The sequence below is a fragment of the Helobdella robusta genome (assembly GCF_000326865.2).
Source record: "Helobdella robusta unplaced genomic scaffold HELROscaffold_74, whole genome shotgun sequence".
NCBI lineage: Eukaryota > Metazoa > Annelida > Clitellata > Rhynchobdellida > Glossiphoniidae > Helobdella > Helobdella robusta.
In genome coordinates this window covers 159,495-178,096 of record NW_008705420.1, presented here as the reverse complement: position 1 = coordinate 178,096, position 18,602 = coordinate 159,495, and the positions used below count along the sequence as shown (strand labels likewise).

General features: G+C 38.4%; 2 protein-coding genes across 2 annotated transcripts in view; one reads left to right on the top strand and one right to left on the bottom strand.

The window, feature by feature from the left end:
- Positions 1-1,512: 1,512 nt before the first annotated feature.
- Positions 1,513-6,436, top strand: HELRODRAFT_194330 (hypothetical protein). The gene is made up of 15 exons (XM_009031435.1): positions 1,513-1,782; positions 2,285-2,480; positions 2,606-2,685; positions 2,802-2,870; positions 2,963-3,051; positions 3,228-3,276; positions 3,997-4,107; positions 4,206-4,340; positions 4,548-4,658; positions 4,739-4,906; positions 4,994-5,152; positions 5,218-5,325; positions 5,494-5,615; positions 5,745-5,876; positions 6,193-6,436. The coding sequence occupies exons 1-15, from the start codon at positions 1,690-1,692 to the stop codon at positions 6,254-6,256; spliced, it is 1,686 nt and encodes a 561-aa protein (XP_009029683.1). The 5' UTR covers positions 1,513-1,689; the 3' UTR covers positions 6,257-6,436.
- Positions 6,437-9,039: 2,603 nt separating this feature from the next.
- HELRODRAFT_103882 (hypothetical protein) overlaps positions 9,040-18,602 on the bottom strand; it is a gene marked incomplete at its 3' end in the record, with an annotated part of 19,733 nt that continues 10,170 nt past the window's right edge. Inside the window, exons 15-37 of the mRNA XM_009031434.1 lie at positions 18,324-18,495; positions 18,106-18,177; positions 17,886-17,957; positions 17,615-17,686; positions 17,269-17,340; positions 15,823-15,894; positions 15,542-15,714; positions 13,916-14,042; positions 13,593-13,661; positions 13,410-13,481; positions 13,231-13,302; positions 12,927-12,998; positions 12,588-12,751; positions 12,351-12,450; positions 12,016-12,102; positions 11,740-11,879; positions 11,541-11,637; positions 11,262-11,375; positions 10,929-11,125; positions 10,367-10,758; positions 9,719-9,911; positions 9,205-9,606; positions 9,040-9,117 (exon numbers count right to left, since the gene is read on the bottom strand). Coding sequence (XP_009029682.1) covers positions 9,041-9,117; positions 9,205-9,606; positions 9,719-9,911; positions 10,367-10,758; positions 10,929-11,125; positions 11,262-11,375; positions 11,541-11,637; positions 11,740-11,879; positions 12,016-12,102; positions 12,351-12,450; positions 12,588-12,751; positions 12,927-12,998; positions 13,231-13,302; positions 13,410-13,481; positions 13,593-13,661; positions 13,916-14,042; positions 15,542-15,714; positions 15,823-15,894; positions 17,269-17,340; positions 17,615-17,686; positions 17,886-17,957; positions 18,106-18,177; positions 18,324-18,495 — 3,080 coding nt within the window. The remainder of the gene's footprint in view (positions 9,118-9,204; positions 9,607-9,718; positions 9,912-10,366; positions 10,759-10,928; positions 11,126-11,261; positions 11,376-11,540; positions 11,638-11,739; positions 11,880-12,015; positions 12,103-12,350; positions 12,451-12,587; positions 12,752-12,926; positions 12,999-13,230; positions 13,303-13,409; positions 13,482-13,592; positions 13,662-13,915; positions 14,043-15,541; positions 15,715-15,822; positions 15,895-17,268; positions 17,341-17,614; positions 17,687-17,885; positions 17,958-18,105; positions 18,178-18,323; positions 18,496-18,602) is intronic.

Sequence of the window (18,602 nt, the reverse complement as noted above, 5' to 3'; positions counted from 1 at the left end):
ACTTTATATATATATATATATACATATATATATATATACATATATATATATATATATATATATATATATATATATATATATATACATACATATATGACTGGCTAGCTGACTGGCTGGCTGGCTGACCGACCGACCGACTGATTGTTTGATTGATTTATCTCATAGTATTGTGTACATGAGAAAAAATCCGATTAAGCCAACCTACGGCTTCAGTAAGCCACTTCACCTGACAAAAGCAATTTCTATATTTATATTGACAAAAATAATTGTGATATGAATATATTGATTTATTTAAAGCATTATATGTACAAAAAAGTGCTATCGTAAGAGTTCTATGAAACCCTGTAAGCCACTGCTGTAAGCCAACGTATGATTTCAGCAGCCAGTTTCGTATGAGCACCAGCAGAATGTAAAATATTCATTGAATATAATGAAGATAGTTGTTCAAATAACAATTTTGATTTATTTAGGCCGTTTATTTCATAAGCAAACCAATTTTTAACATGATCGAATAGTGTAAAAAAAGGGTGACTATAGTTCAATGCTACTAAGCCAACCTTCGGCTTCAGTAAGCCACCGGATTTCACCGGACCAAAAGCAATTTTTATATTCAAATTAACAAAAATAATTTAATAATACATAATTCTATTAATCATTATTAAAATTAAATAGAATTACAACAATGTTTTTAGCATATTAAATCAAGTAAATATCTCATTTAGCTTGCTCGTTAAAATCCATGCAATTTCGTAAGCCAACAATCCAAGCACGACAAATAGCCCGACCGATAGATCGAATTGATCGATTAGTCCTATTATTCTAGTTATGTGGTTTGGAGCAAGGGGAGACATTACTGAAAATAATTAAAAGTTGAAAAAATTGAGGTTCTTTGCATATCTCTGCTTCAACCCATAAGAAGGTGTTGTATGCTGGTAAATAGGCCTCCCCTTGCTTTGTACCCGTTGAGAAATGTTATAGTTCAATTTCTAAAACTAAATAGATCTACCCGCCGGTTATGAAGTAAAAATTTTAAAAAATAAGCGGTTTTTTGAAGAATTTTAATTTTTAAATGTTAATGACTTTAAAATTGAAAAACATGAATGAAAGACGTTTAACGAAGAAAAGAATAATTCATACAACATAATGTTATAGTTCAATTTTTAAAACTAAATAGATCTATCCGCCGATTATGAAGTAAAAATCATGGAATTATATAACTGGAAGCGCCCTACCAGCGTTTTAACATTGAAAATTTTTTTCAACGGCAAGTTACCTCTGGAAGTAAGTTTCTAAAAATTAATAATTTGTTTTAAAAGTGAAACTATCTTTTTAACAGATACGTTTAAAATTTTGTTACACATTTTGTAATGTATCATATTTTTATAACTTTATAGAGGTTTTGTGGTTTTTCTAGTAAAAATTGGTTTAAAATTTTTATTTTTAACTTTTATTATAAGCTTTTATTATTTAGTTTAACTTTTAGTTGTACCGTGGGAGGAACTTATGAGTCTCTTTAAACTGTTGACTATAAATAAATATTGCTGGAAAAACCACTTTGCCGTCTCCGAGATTACCTGTTTGTTGTTTGTTCTGGCTACCATTGGCATTGAATGATTTGTTTGGATTGAAGATAAAATTAAAATTAATTTTTTAGAGATTTATTTGTAACAACTTTTGAGATAAACAACAATGGACGCTGTGAGCGCCATGCGAAAGTACATCTCGAAGATGATTGACGACAGTGGGCCTGGTATGAAGATTCTACTGATGGATAAAGAAACGGTTACTAACTAGTTTTATTTTAATTACATTTTATTTACTACCTACGCTCTCTGAGTCATCGTTCATCATATCTCCATCATTCACCATATCATCAGCATCATCACCTCTTCTCCATCGTGACTTAATCTTAATTTACTGACTCAGTGAATGACTGTATCTGTCTGTCGTTGTTCATCTTATGATCACTCTTCAGCTACATTTTCTCCTTTTACACCTCTTACTTTCTGATATGCCAGTTAATTTAATTCTTACTAAAACAATAATCCTACCATTTGTGGCATTCATATGTAAATTATTTGATAAATTTAAAATTGTCTTTTTAATTAATTGCTATTAATTCATTCTGTTTTTTATTTCATTAAAATAATTGGCCAATTAGCAGTTAAGCTGATCAAACAAACATTAATCCAAATAATTATTTGCTAAAAATGCATTTATATTTCTTAACAAATAATTATTTTTAAACTTGATAAAAATGTAACTTGCTGTCATTGCTTTACAGATTGGTATAACAAGCATGGTGTATGCACAGTCAGAAATTCTTCAAAAAGAAGTTTTTTTGTTTGAAAGGTTGGAAGTTCCCGGCCGAGAGAGCATGAAGCACCTCAAGTGCGTTGTCTTCGTGAGACCCACCAAGGAAAATATTGAACTGCTCATACATGAACTCAAGGCACCCAAATATGGATTTTATTATATATGTAAGTAGGTCACCAGTTGGATGTGGGTTGTATTGTGTATGTTAGTAGGTTACTGAATAATTGAATGACTGATTGAATAATCTGTTAATTAATTAATTAAATTGATTGATTGATTAATTAATTAGATTTCAGTAATGTCATAAGCAAGCAAGATGTGAAATGTTTGGCTGAGGCTGATGATCAGGAAGTAGTTAGGGAGGTTCAGGTGAGTTCTGATTGGTTGAGAAAGTGAATGAATGAATGATCAGATAAATAAATGAATGAGTGAACAAATAATTTATAGTTCGCTTTCTCAAAATATAATCCATAAATAATATGAAGGAGTTTTTTGGTGATTACATTGCTGTCAGTCCTCACCTCGTTTCCCTCAATTTGATTGGCTGTCGTCAGGTTTGTGATGATGGCAATGATGTGATGATGATTTTGATTGCAACCTAACACAACATTGACAACGACAACACCACCACCAACAACAACACAAGAATGGACAGTGGAGCCAGGAAGGTCTGCAAAGATGTGTGTGTGGTCTGACATCCTTACTTCTCTCACTCAAGAAGTGTCCTGTCATTAGGTTGGTTCTCTCTGTGTGTCTTTGTATGCGTGTGTGTCTGCTTGTTCGAGTGCCTGCTTTTCCATATATCTGTTTGTGTATGTTTGTGTGAAAATGCCTGTTCGTGTTTTTATGTAGGCCTTCTCCTGATCAACTGCTGATAAATTCCCAAACAACTCCTAACTAACATGAATTAGGTACCAAAATTCATCAGAGATGTGCCGAAGGTTGGCCGACAGTGTCAAGGTTGGTGCTCCTTCAAGTTGAGAACCATTCATCCGAATTGACCAACTTGAATTTTAAAATTTTATTATCATTGTCAAACAATCAATCAACCATTTAACCAAACCATCTATCAATTTTTTAGCATTTGAACATTTTATTCAAAGAAAACCAGATGCCCATTGTGGTTTGTATGGTTCCTAAAAATAATGATGACGAAAAATGATTCCGATGTAAATCGATTGATCAATTGTTTAAAGTTAAAAAAAGCGAAATGACAAAAAAATAAACGATCGTACAGTCGCTAAAATAACGACAAACGAGAAATAATTAATATTTAAAATTGACTGTCCCAGATGATTTGCTTGATTCTGATGTGAATTGGTTAATCAAAAATCGAAATGAAACTGAGCTAACTGAACTGGATTGTCCTGACCTGAAAATATCCATGATTAAAAACAAATAAAATCAAAATATATAGAAAGATCAATTAATATAAACGAATTTAATTCAGCTAAGTTAAGGAAGCAGTTTCAAACTTTGCGTGCGTGTGAGCTGCACTGTTGGCTGGCGGGTGGAGGCTTGTTCCACATTCTCATTACAAATGTTATAGAAGACGCTCTTCTCATATAATCAACCATCCAATCAATCGACCAACCAACTATTCAATCAACCATTCAATCAACCAATCAATTAACCAACCATCCAATCAATCGACCATCCATCCAACCTACTGCAACACAGCAAGTGATAACGAGGGAGGCCTCGTTGTTTGACTTTCGAAGGTCAGACGTGCCCCCCCTCCTGCTCATCATCGACCGCAGGGACGACCCCATCACCCCACTCCTCAATCAGGTCGACATCAAATGATAGATGGATGGATGGATTCTTAGTTAGGTTTAAAATACTTTATCAATCATTGTCAACATCCCCCTCATGGTGATGGCGAGCAGTGGACCTACCAGGCCATGTTACACGAGCTCCTGACCATCAGCAACAACAGGGTGAACCTCTCGCACGTGAGCAGCATCCCAAAAGACATGCATGACCTCGTTCTATCTGCTGACCATGATGAGTTCTATAGTGCGGTTGGTCGGTTGGCTGGCTGGCTGGTTTGTTGATTGGTTGGTTGGTTGGTTGATTGATTAATTAATTATTGGTTTCAATAAGCTTTGATATTGACTGACTCATCTTAAACATGACTTCATTGCATCATCATCCAACCAGCCAGTACTTCTCATCTCATCGTATCGCATCACGCCATCCTACCAACCAACCACACCAACACCACACAGAACATGTACAACAACTTCGGCGAGATTGGTCTGAACATCAAAGAACTCGTCGACGACTTCCAAGTGAAGTCCAAGAGCCAGGCCAAAGTGGAATCCATCGCTGACATGAAGGTGAGCACGAAAACAACGATAACAAATTGTAGTAACAACATTAACCTGTCGAAACAAACAACATTCATTTCGGGCTTCAGAACTTCATAGAGACGTACCCGTCCTTCAAGAAGATGTCTGGCGCAGTATCGAAGCACGTGACTCTCGTGTCTGAACTGTCACGTCTTGTGGCTCAGTACAACTTGATGGATGTGTCCGAGTGCGAGCAGGAAGTGGCCTGCCACGATGACCACTCGCAATCACTTCAGGTTGGCTGGCTGGCTGGTTGGCTGGCTGGTTGTTTGATAAGGGAGGGGATTTTCTTATAAAGTGAATTTTTTACATGTAAACTGCAGAAAATTCGTTCTTTGTTGCACAATGCAAGCATTCGCAACTTGGATGCAGTCCGCCTGGTGATGTTGTACACGCTGAGGTACGAGCGGCACAGCAATAACGATATTTTCGGGCTGGTTGGAATTCTGAGGAAGAGGGGTGTTCAGGAAGAATGGATCAAGGTCAGTGCATCACTCAGTTGCACCATCCGTGAAACTAATTATCATAAATATGTATGACCTCGTAGCTCGTGAACTCGATCTTGGACTATGGAGGTCAGAAAGTGAGAACCAGTGAACTTCTGGAGTCACAGATTCCCATCAACATCACTAAGAAGTTTCTCAGGGGTCTCAAGGTTGTTCGTTATTATTATCATTCCTATATCATATTCTTTGTTATATAATTTAACAATTCATTAAACATATGAAAACTTAGAAACCAACCATCACGAAATGACATGACGTAACACGAAATGACATCATGACATGACTCGAAATAACCAAGCATGAATGATGGAAAACAGGGTGTAGAGAACATTTACACGCAACATCAACCGGTCCTCATCAGCCTGCTTGAACAACTTCTGAAAAACAAACTGAAGGAAAGTAGCTTTCCGTACTTGGGTGCTAGTCATCTGAGAGAAAGGTAGGCGGAGTCTCATTATTGATTGACTGACTGATTGGTTGATTGATTAGTTGATTGATTGAGGACTGGATGAAAGAATCATAACGGTTTCATTCATCAGATTAACGTTCGCCGTCATCATCACGGCAGACCACAGGACATAATAATATTCCAAGTTGGCGGGACGACATACGAGGAATCGAGTTCAGTACACAATTTCAACAAGATGTACTCGAACAACCGAATTCTTCTGGCCTCAACCTGCCTACATAACTTTAAGAGGTTCGCCATTTTTTATATTTCAAAAACTGTTTTTGCATAGAGATTGAAATATAGATACGTGTCATTATACACCTCGTTAACGCAGATATAAAAATTTTCGGCGTCTGTTAACTAACTGACAGTGACGGATCTAGTCAGTAAAACTCGGTTTTGCATATGTAAAACAACATTTTATGTAGAAAATCGACAAAAAGTTGACGTACTCTTAATTTTAGGTACACAACCACAAATTTGGTTAGTTTATTGGCCTGCCGTCAAATTTTTAAGTTTAAACATTTTAAAAAATTCGACACCGCCCCGTTGAAATTGTATTCAGTTTCCTTGAAGAGGTTGATGCGGCCACGAGATATTCATTGAGAGGAGCGAGTAATAACAATTAACATTACATTCCTAACCACTTTTGAATTACTGACACAACTTCAGAGGAGTGATCGACACACGTTGAATCTACAAGCTTGCTGATTTATACTCATCTAATTTATTCAATAATTATGTAATTGTATTGGAAAACAATATTTTTGTTTTAAAGTTTATTTCAAATAAAGTCGAAACCCGATAAACTGGCTTGTTACAAATATAAAACTCAAATTGAAATGAAATTACAATATAAAATAGACGATTAAGTAGAGTAGATTGTTTGAAATTTTATTTCACATAGTTTAAGGTTTGTTTTTCGAAAGTTGAAAGAGTAAAAATTGAAAATACGAACAACATGCATGGTATTATTAGCGAGGAAGTCAAAAAGAAAGAGATAAAGTTTCAAATATCAATATATTCAGATGATTTTGACCGGTAACTTAACTGGTCACACAGCCGGCGAATCAAATTGTGTAGCAACCACCAACTAAATTACAAGTTACTATAAGTTACTATATTAATAAGTATTTATTACTAACTAGCAGAATGTAGTAGCAGTGTGAAGTGGTGCAGTTGTAGAGTTGATAATATCTATTAACGATAGAGAGTCTGGCTTTTTGTACAAAAAAATATTGATAAACAATAAAAATGTATTAAAAAGATATCATAAAATAAATAATGTCTCGTGTTCGTCGTATTGAAATGAAAAGCAGCAGAAATGGAAAAAGCCTTGCACGGTCTCATGATCCAGGTGATTTGCACGCATGCGTCTCAGAACTGACGCTGTCCCAAAGTTGAGAGGAACCGACGGGGCACAAACAGCGCTTATGAATACGTGTCAGACGACGCATCACACACAATACATGTGGTAGGTGGGAACCCTCTGTCGTTTTCGAACCAGATCACTGCGAAACAGGACCTGACAACCTTAACCGGTAGGCCATCACGACGCCCCTTGGTGGCGCGAAATGAAGTGAATGCAAACACCAAAAAATCTAAATGCTACAAGATAACACGTTTATAAACTGCAAATATAAATACAAGTTGGACGCAGGCCAAGCACACAACCCACAAATTTATAAAAACACGTGAGTGAATGAATCATGGAACTGATAAAAAACTATTTTCATATGGTTAACTGAGAAGGTGTAAGTCTTTAAACTACGAACATTGAATTAAATTGAACGGATAGATGAACTGACTGGTAGATGGATGGATGGATAGAAAAATATTTGACTGGAAGGATAACGATTGGATGGATATAAACTCTTCAACATAAATTTTAATATTCAAGGATACGATAGTTGTATGAATCTGGAGACAATTAATTATCCCTAAATTGGGCAGTACCTACAACAGTGCGTTCAATTAATTACATAATTAATCAGTTAATTAATTAATTACGAAATGCCGATTTACAATGAGATACGCAAGTAAAAGTTACACGATATAAATGTTCGTTCATGTTGTTTAGGGTTAGGGTTAGGTGAAAAGGTGATTGTTCGTTCTGGTATGCTGCTTGATTAGATATAAATATCATAAAATTATTATAAAGTGCAAAAAAATGCTTTATAAACATTGTTTTAACGTTTGTCCGAACGATAACATAATACTGAAACAACGTGTCAACTATAAATAAGTAGTTGCAAATCAAAAGCAAAAACATCACACGTTGTCACGCGTCATTCTATATATGGTCACGCATAAATTAACTCTGATTAATAATTAGTGCCTCGGGGCCAAATGAATATTGATGAGGTAGGCGTGGTCACTTGCACCACTTACAATGGCACTTCCTTATGACTGGCATGTCATGGTCCATCTGACTGCCATCCCTGCAGTACAGCCGAACTTTTCTCGTTTTTATTTTGCGAGGCTGACAGGATACGATAGTTGTATGAATCTGGAGACAATTAATTATCCCTAAATTGGGCAGTACCTACAACAGTGCGTTCAATTAATTACATAATTAATCAGTTAATTAATTAATTACGAAATGCCGATTTACAATGAGATACGCAAGTAAAAGTTACACGATATAAATGTTCGTTCATGTTGTTTAGGGTTAGGGTTAGGTGAAAAGGTGATTGTTCGTTCTGGTATGCTGCTTGATTAGATATAAATATCATAAAATTATTATAAAGTGCAAAAAAATGCTTTATAAACATTGTTTTAACGTTTGTCCGAACGATAACATAATACTGAAACAACGTGTCAACTATAAATAAGTAGTTGCAAATCAAAAGCAAAAACATCACACGTTGTCACGCGTCATTCTATATATGGTCACGCATAAATTAACTCTGATTAATAATTAGTGCCTCGGGGCCAAATGAATATTGATGAGGTAGGCGTGGTCACTTGCACCACTTACAATGGCACTTCCTTATGACTGGCATGTCATGGTCCATCTGACTGCCATCCCTGCAGTACAGCCGAACTTTTCTCGTTTTTATTTTGCGAGGCTGACAGCACATCTTGTTCATGTTCGCCTTCCTGTTGTTGCTGTTGTTGTTGTTGTAATAATTGTTGCTGTGTTTGTAGTAGTGGTTGTCGTTGTTGGGGTTGGGGTTAGGGAGGGCTGCATGCTGACAGGAACCGCTGCAACGCCTGTGCTTCACTTTCTTCCTCGAAGAACATTTGGTCCGGGGGTCCACGTACACGTCCCTGTACTCGAGGGCCTGGCAGGTCAACTCTGCTGGTTGTTCGTGCGTCAGGTCGGGGTTTTATTCATTTATTATGGCGGTGGTTGTGTGTAGATTTTGTTTATATTGCATTTATCAAAATTTAAACTGGGTCAAACTTCCGAAGCGGGGCACGTTTGTCGGCGGAGGCATCAGGGCGTCCTCGTCACGTGATCCATCTTTAATTGGGTCAAGGTCGACTGAACGATAATGGCGACGATTATAATTTCAAATATTAAATTAAATTTTTTTAAATATTGTTACATCATGAAAAGAAAAACAAATGCCTTCATCGCAGAGGAGTCCGGAGAAACCTTGCTGGCAGATGCATTGGAACCTTCCCGCGTCCAACGCTGAACATCTGCCGTGTTTGCACGACACATTGAAACATGCATCATTATAAATATTGTTTATGTTGTATTTGCTTTTGTTGTTGTTGTTTTTGTTGTTGATGTTGTTGTGTTTCTTGAAGTTTAGTTGGCTGTAATTAATTTTGTTGTTCTTATTGTGGTGGAGTGAGTCGTGGAGTGAGTCGTACTGATGGTCTCGACTGTTGCTGGGACCGTCCAACCGGGTCGATGGCGAGGCAGGGCTGGCAGTCTCGAAACAGCCGGGCTGAATTTTCAACTGAGAATGAACGAGGCTGAAGTCGATCGGTCGGTTGTTGACGATCATCTTCTTCAAACAGCCTGATAACGATTGCCATCATGTTGTCATTATTATTTTGATTCAAATTCAATGACGCGATATATATATAATGTTCATACGATCCATGAATGATGAGTCCTCCCATTGGCTCACCTGTGAAACTGTCAGTCCTTCTGATCTGCCACCTCTTCATAAGCTCCTCCTTCAATCCAGAAACCACGCCCCCAACGTAAATTAACTCATTCTCCAGCTTCAACTCGTTCATCGATCCTTCGTTCATGATCGTCTTCCCAGCTCCTCCGTCCACCAACATCGTCAGGTTCTTGCCGTGCGTCACTATTTCCAACTGTGGTGGTGATGATAATGATGGGGTGGTGATGATAATGATGGGGTGGTGATGATAATGATGGGGTGGTGATGATAATGATGGGGTGGTGATGATAATGATGGGGTGGTGATGATAATGATGGGGTGGTGATGATAATGATGGGGTGGTGATGATAATGATGGGGTGGTGATGATAATGATGGGGTGGTGATGATGATGATGGGGTGGTGATGATAATGATGGGGTGGTGATGATAATGATGGGGTGGTGATGATAATGATGGGGTGGTGATGATAATGATGGGGTGGTGATGATAATGATGGGGTGGTGATGATAATGATGGGGTGGTGATGATGATGATGGGGTGGTGATGATAATGATGGGGTGGTGATGATGATGATGATGATAGTCTAGCGATGGTGACGATGATTATGATGATGAAGATATGTAAATGAAGATGATGAAAATTAAGACCTGATGCAACTTGCCATCGCTGATGGTTTCATAGCTGAACATGGTTGAGGTGGGATTGTTGCCCACATTCCAGCCCACCCTCACCCTGCCCATGAAAATTTCAACCACCATGTGGACGTCACCTTGACCTTGGTAGAGCAAGATCCCCGATGAACTGACGGTCGATAGCTGCAAGGTGATATTGTTACTGGTCGGACGCAGTTGTTCATGGTGGTGCTGGTGGTGTTGATTGTTATGATGGTGTTGTTGAGTTTGTTGTTGTTGATGATGATGATGAAGATGATGATGAGGAGGAAATGGAAGAAGAATGCTTGGAGGCAGTGCCACAAACGATTCGGCATCCCCGATGAATGTCAGACTGGTCAACTTCTCGCACTTCTTCCCCTCAAAACCTGGTTTGTTCATTTGGAGATGATCATTTCATCAGGTTATCATCATTCATTGCATTCAGTTTCAATCATCATTTCCATCACCACTGACACCTTCACAGGCATCAACACTCTTTTATCACTGACGTCATCATTCCTCTTTTACAATCATTCTCATCGCCATCTTCGCTAACCATTCGCACATTTGCAGATATACTCCATGTTGTTGTTGTTGTTTGAAGATAGTTGTTGTTGTTGTGGTTGTTGCGGCAGACAGAGGCCAGCGTTCTTGCAGTCGTGTTGTTTGCAGGCTCCCTGCATCAGCTGATCTCGCATGGCGATGTAGGCCACTTCACAGTACCTCCCTTGGTGGCCAGGACTGCACGTGCATCTGCGCGTGGTGTCGCGTCGTGTGGTGAGATGCCGGGTGGTGTGGTGTGGCGTGGTGCGGTGGGAGAGGAAATTTTAATTTATCATCCTCATCAACTACAACAACAACGTCATCGCCAATCAGCAGCGAAAAATACTTGTACGAGTTGACAGCATCTTCGCACGTGGCTCCATTCTGGCAAATGTGGAAGAGGCAGTCGTCAATGTCTTCTGAACAGTTCAATCCTGTGTAGCCCGGTTCACATTGGCATCTGTGTGTGTAAGAGAGAGAAAGAGAGAGAGAGAGAGAGAGAGAGAGAGAGAGAGAGAGAGAGAGAGAGTTTTTCGTGTAAGTGTGTGTATTTTGGCGAGTCATAATATTATAAAATCAGCACAATATTGTTATGAGCATGCAGTTTGTTTAAAATAATTCTCACTTGTAACTGCTGCCCGCATGGATGGGCAGGCACTTTCCACCATTCATGCACGGGTTCGATTCCGTGCAGTGCTCAATCTTCCTCTCGCAGTAATCCCCTTCAAGTAATTGTATCTCCATCATCAGGATCATAATCATCATCAGTCCATCATCATCATAATGCATCATGATCATCATCATCACCATCATGAACAGCAGACCTGAATAGCCAGGCAAGCAGCGGCAAGTGTATCCGAGAACGCCATCAATGCAGGTGGCGTCGTTGAGGCAGCTGTGTCGCTGGCAGTCGTCAACATTCAACTCGCACCACTCCCCTTCAAACCCGGCCAGGCATATGCATCTGCAACAACGTCATCTTCATCATCATCATCATTATCATCATCATCATCATCATATGCATCTGCAACATCATCATCATCATCATCATCATCATGACAACTCGCCTGGTCCTTCCGTAATCATCCACGACCTCACACCTCCCCCCGTTACTGCATGGATCGCCAAAGCAGGCGTCAACCACTCCACTGCAGAGCTCGCCGTGGTAGCCCGGCAGACAGGTGCATCTGACCAATCAGTCAATCAATCAATCAGTCAATCAATCAATCAGTCAGTCAGTCAGTCAGTCAGTCAATCTAAAAATATTTAATAATTCAACCAAAGGATCTTCTAAATGACCGATCGAATTAAAAAGTGAGCCATTTCGATCAAACAGACAAATTGTCAAGTTTTAAACAAACATTCCACTGCCAGCTTAAACAAGCACACACACACATACACGCACACACACACACACACATGCACGCACGCTAACTTAAACTGGTGAATTTTCTCAGGCTGACAGGTTCCTCCATTCAGACATGGCTCACTGTAGCAGGCGTTACACTTCGCTAACACACTGTTGTCTGCGTTCTCTTTAAAATTCATGAATATTAATGAGCGGCTTTATGAATATTTATGAGATGGTTAACCGATAAATAATAACGATAAAAATGATTGGTTGATGGGAGGGACAGCACAGCGAGTAAGAAATGATAATGAAGGAGCGAACCGTAGCATTGAAACTTGGAGGAAGGTGTGGTGAGCAGCAGTTTGTTGGCCATGTCGTCGGGCCCCACACAACTGGCGATGCCCGGCTCCTTGTACCCCTCCTTGATCCAATCAGACAACCACTTCAAGTTGCAGTCGCAATACAAGGGGTTCCCGCCCAACGCTCTGTCACGCGATTGGTCGGCAGGTTGATTGGTCGATTGATGATTGGTCGGTTGATGATTGATTGGTTGAGTAATTAATTGGTAGGTTGGATGTAAAAAAAATGAATGAATAAATGAAAGACAAATCAACTGTTTGAGCGAAATGTAACAGGAAAATGAATGAATGATGAGCTAACAAATGAGTGAGGGACAGGAGGTCCTTGAAGGAGCCATAAGGAATGGAGGAAAGGTCATTGCCGTGTAAGGAGCTGATGAATGTGTGTGTTTGTGCGTGTGTTTGTGCGTGTGATTTATGTGTTTATTCGTTCGTGGTTCGTTAGTTTGATTGTTTGTTCAAAAAATCTTTATTCATTTCTTCAAACAATTAATCAAGTCATTCATTCAATCATTCGTTTGTCGGTTTGTCTATTCCTTCATTCACTCTTTTTTCATTCTTTCATTCCTTAACTCATTCATTCCTTCATTCCTTCACTTACTAACAGGACTCTAAGATTGTGCAGTTTTGAGAAGGTTGTCTCTTGGACACATTGCAACTTGTTGTAACTCAAAATCCTGTGAATAGTGAACGACAACATCAACAACGACAACATCAACAACGACAACAACAACAACAACACACACAACAACAACAACACACAACAACATCAACAACAACTGACAATGTGTTGAGATTCGTCAGGTTTGCAAAGGCGTTCTCTGGCAGGGATACAAATTTGTTGTTGCTCAAATCTCTGTTCAAATTGATGAAGATGATGATGACGACGACGACGATGCTGATGGAGTAATGATGATGATGGTGATGATAATGATGATTGTGGTAGTGGTTATGATGATGATCTAACAAGCTTGTCAATTTCTTGAGGTCATTCATATCTCTTGGTAGTTCGCTGATCGAGTTTACATCCATGTAGCTGCGTGAATGAGTGAATGAATAGATGAATGAATTAATGTACGAGTGATTGAGTGGATGAATAATGATTTAATATATAACTGAATGAAACATAAATAAATAAAAACACTAATTGCTAATTCTTCGGCAAATAAAGAGATGGAAGAGTGATTAACTTTATCTCAAACCGAGTGAAAAAATAAACAAAAAGTAGGAAATTTGCCATCCGCACCATCAACATCACATCAACAACAACACGTCAACAACATCACCAACAGTTCAGTAACATCGGTGGGCAAGTTCTCAGGGAAGCTGGAAAGGTTGGCCCTGGAGCACCTGACCTCACCCCCGTGGCACTTGCAGGGTTCGGGGCAGATCATCCTTCTGTCACATATGTTGTCGTCTGTTGCATGTGTTCGTGTGTTTGTTTACATGTTTGCGTAGCTGCATGTTTGTGTTTATCTGTGTGTGTGTGTGTGTGTGTGAGAGAGAGAGAGAGAGAGAGAGAGTGTGTGTGTTTCATTATGATTGCCAAATCTTGGCATAAAATAATATTCATTTATTATTATGTCACATACTTGAACACACACACACACACACACACAAACATACACACACACATAACACACACACACACACACACAGACAAAAACACAAATAAATTTGAACAACATTTTTAGTCAGTCAATGTTTGCTTTATAACTTTTTGCATTAATTTATCTGCTTGTTTGTTTGTTTTTTGGTATGAATGTTTGTATAATTTTTGTATGTTTACGCTTTTTTCTTTCTCTCTCTTTTTCTCTCTCTCTCGCTTTCTCTCTCTTAATCTATTTTTCTCTCTTATCAAATTCATGAACGATCCATCTATTTGAACAAACAACAATTTGTTGCAAAATGACAGAAAGATGAATGAGAGAATGTACATCTTTTTAAATGAGTGAAGGAACGAACGAGCGAATGAATGAATGAACGAACGAACGAATGGATGAAAAATAATGTTCTGGCATCTGTGGAGCAAATTGTAAACAAACCACCTAATGGCCTGGTGTTTTATGTGAAGGGAAACATATTGAACGAATGCTGTGTGGCGATGTGTGATGATGATATGTGTGATGAAGACAATGGAAACGTAATCATAATGACGACGCTGTAATTAATAACAATTATAACGAGAACGACGACGAAGACGACGACGATGATGATGATGAGGTGGATGATGATGAGGAAGATGATGATGATGAGGAGGAGGAGGAGGATGAGGTTGCAGTTTTTATTTTAGATGGTGACGAGAGTCGAATGACTTGAAAATGACGATGTTCGGACGAAAATTTATTTCCAAATGAACAAAACATGCCAGTCACTTTTCAAAATAGCTCATGTGTCTGTCTGCATGCATGCATGCCTTTCTTTGTACGCGCAACCATACAAATGTCCGTCTGTCTGTCTCTGTCTGTCTGTGTTTGCGCGTGAGTGTTCGCGTGTGCTGCTGATTTATGCAAATTAATAAGGAAGATTGCAGACTTGTGCTCTGATTTATAATACTCTCATTAGAGTTTAAATGTTCATTTTTTTCTTTCCTTCTCTCTTTCTTGCATTTTCATTTTTCCATCTTTTATTCTCTATCAAATCCTTCTGACAACAACAACAACAACAACATCACAACGACAACAACAACAACATCACAACGACAACATCACAACAACAACATCACAACAACGACCCACCGATTCCCTCAGTAGCACAACAGGGCGATGGACCGTTGGAGCAACTTGCCTCATTGTTGAACACTACTCGTTTAATTTTTATTCATAAGTTACCTCGTTAATATTCATGAATTAATTTGATACATATTCATAACTTGAAATAACTATTTTGAAAGAATGTTCCAAATTCTTGGTAAACCTTCGCATTTGAAATCTCCCGGTTTTAATTGGCTAAGAAGAAATCCCTTGAATCTGACTGGATAGAAACAACTTGGAACCTCCAATTGGACACGTTTGTTGTTGTTTTTGACCAACCAATCACGGAACCAAGAAATGTGGCAGTTGCAATTCAATTCATTTGACTGGAGGTTACTGTATGAGGATAAAATATCTTGTTCGTTGTTGTTTGTTTCTATTAAATGATCATCTCAAAGACGTCACAACATAAAAACATCTGCAAAGTAGCACAGATGAACGAACATGGTGATGAAGTTGTTGAAGTAGTCGAAGGAACCCTCCTCGATGCATCGAATTTGATTGCCGTAGAACGACCTGCGTTGTTTTAAAATAATGTTGGAGATGCTTACAACTCTCAACAAACATTTCGACAACATCAAACAACATCCACAAAGGCTGCTGACATTGAAGTATCGCCATGTTAATATCTTATTAGCGTTACCGTAAACTCTTTTGATGCTGAGTAGCGATCTTGATTACTCCGATTATTGCTGCCAACACTTTTGAGCCTCAAGTGGACATATTTTTATCACTGACCGTTCCAATTTTTAAAGTTCAGGGCGTTAAATTGCAATTAAATTTCAAAATCAGTCGCGATTTATTTTGCATGTTTGTATTTGGAGACGCTCATGTTCTTTTGGGAGGTTTAAAAACTATAAGGCACTGTTTAATCTTTTGATTAATAATTCTTTCATCTTTCAAAAAGCAGTTGATTTATAAAATGAAAATCATCATTTTTTAAAATTTCATTTGTAGGCAATGAGTTTATGAAATAAAAGTCAAAAAATTGCTCTTCTTCGTTTGAAAACATAACATAATGAATGGTCTTGACTTCTTTGCTGCTCCGAGGCTTTCAAATCTCAAACTTCGGTCCTGGGCTTAAATATTCGTTTCAACTTGCTTCAAATTTGATGACTCAAACGAACCAATCGTTACACAATTTATTCATTTCATATATCAACAAACGAATGTGTTGTGATAGCTTCGCTTTCATTTACGCATCAACGTTTTAAAAGGTATTACTGCTGGTATCCTCTGGTGCTTCTAGAAGCCGGTACTTATAATGGCGACACAATTTTAGAGCACCGTTAACAACCCTGACACACACACGCACACAGCGGGAGATGAAACATTTTGTTCCGATTGCAACACAAACAACAACAACAGCAGCAACAACAGCAAAAACATCACGGACGTTTAAAAAATCAACAACATCCAACTTTAATGATGTGGTAGACGCTATTAAAATGTTGGAAGAGATTAAAAGAGATGAAGAAGAAGAAGATGATGAGGATGAAAGGAATGATTAAACTTTTTGAATTTAATTTTGAAGGATTGTGAGAGAGAGAGAGAGAGAGAGAGAGAAATGCCAGGCTGTCGTAATGATTCTTCTTAATGGATTGTGAAGCCATCTTAATACTTCGGAGGGTTATGATGATGATGCTATTGTTGTTGATGATGATGACGATGACAGCTGCAAAGAACCGTTCAAATTGAATTAATAATAAATTCTTTTCTTCTTTATCTCTATTGCATTCAAAAGTTTCGAAGTCTTTATATTCGGAAAATTAAAAAGTTCTACCAAATTAAAATAGCACTACCGCTACTACTACAACTACCACTACTACTACTGCTACTACTGCAGCTACTAACATAAACAACAACAACAACAACATCTAGATGACTAACAAATGCTGAAGGCTGACGAGCGGTCTGTACGTCTGGTTGTTGATGCAGTTCAACCTGTTGGACCTCAGCATGCTGCAGACGTCCATTTATTATCAATACAGTCGTTATTATTGTTATTGTTGTTATTATTATTATTTATCATCAGTGTTTTCAAGTATTTGGAGTATTTAAATACCGAATTTTTGCCAAATTTTAGCGGACTGACTCAACATTTGCATATTCTAACAACTCTGTTTCACATATTATTATTGTGGATGGATGATGAAGGCTAGTGTGATCTATATTAAACAAATAAAAACAAGCAAACAAACAAAAAGAAAGGAAATGAACGAACGAACGAACGAACAGTGTTTTGAGGTTTTTGAGTCCTTTGAAAGTTGTAGGTGAGAGTGAAGAAATGCTGTTGTCGTTCAGTTGCCTGTTGTGATGGTATTGTGTTGTGTGCGTGTGTTTTGTTGTGTGTGAGTTATATATATACGTAAAATTCTTTTATCGTTACTTATTTTAGTATATCTTAGTTCAAAAACATCCTATTGCTGCAATTTTTATTAGCAGTTGTTTAATTAATAATGCTATGATTATTGCAATGGTTGATCATTGAACTAATTGTAACTTACAGCTCTTCTAATTGGTTGAGGCCTTCGAATGCCTCCTCCTCGATGAACAGAATCTTGTTGTTGCACAGGTCCCTATTGGTTGTTCATGTGGCGGTATGTTTCATGGAGGTGTTGATCAGTTACGTGATTGGATGGCGGTGAGGAATTTTTAATTGTGGGTTAAATAATGCGTAAGCAACTACTATTGGTTCAAAAATAATCACAAGCTCCTCCCACTAACAATTTTTTCAGATTTTTCAGTTTGTTGAACCATCCGACTTTTACGGTCTCGATCAAATTATCAGATAATTTCCTGCAACAAACCATCGAGGTTATTTTTGTCCTCATCATTTTCATCATCGCCATAACCATCATCATCACCACCTTCATTTCGTCGTCCTCATCAAATTTACTTCAATTTCCACAAGCGATCTGAGAGATAACGAAAGTGAAACTAACAATTCTTCAGTGGATGTTGGGATTTTCCAGGGAACGACCTTCAACTTTTTGGCACTGCAGTCCACTTGAACGCCACCACCACCACCGGCAGCAGCAGCAGCACCGTGTTGGTGTCCATGGTGACACGTGCACTCAGCAGGACACTCGTCGTCGGGCACGCATTCCTCGTTCGCTCGCCGAGATCGTTGCAGCTCGGAAGCTGTTGTCATCATCACCATCATCATCACCATCATCATCACCATCATCATCATCACCACCATCATCATCATCACCATCTCA

What these genes read in the sequence shown, in the direction of transcription:
- HELRODRAFT_194330 (XM_009031435.1), top strand. Translation starts at nt 1,690, where the DNA reads ATGGACGCTGTGAGCGCCATGCGAAAGTACATCTCGAAGATGATTGAC. An exon ending in GGTTGGCCGACAGTGTCAAG is followed by an intron (nt 3,277 to 3,996) that starts GTTGGTGCTCCT and finishes ACTGCAACACAG; the next exon opens with CAAGTGATAACGAGGGAGGC. An exon ending in AGTTTCTCAGGGGTCTCAAG is followed by an intron (nt 5,326 to 5,493) that starts GTTGTTCGTTAT and finishes GATGGAAAACAG; the next exon opens with GGTGTAGAGAACATTTACAC.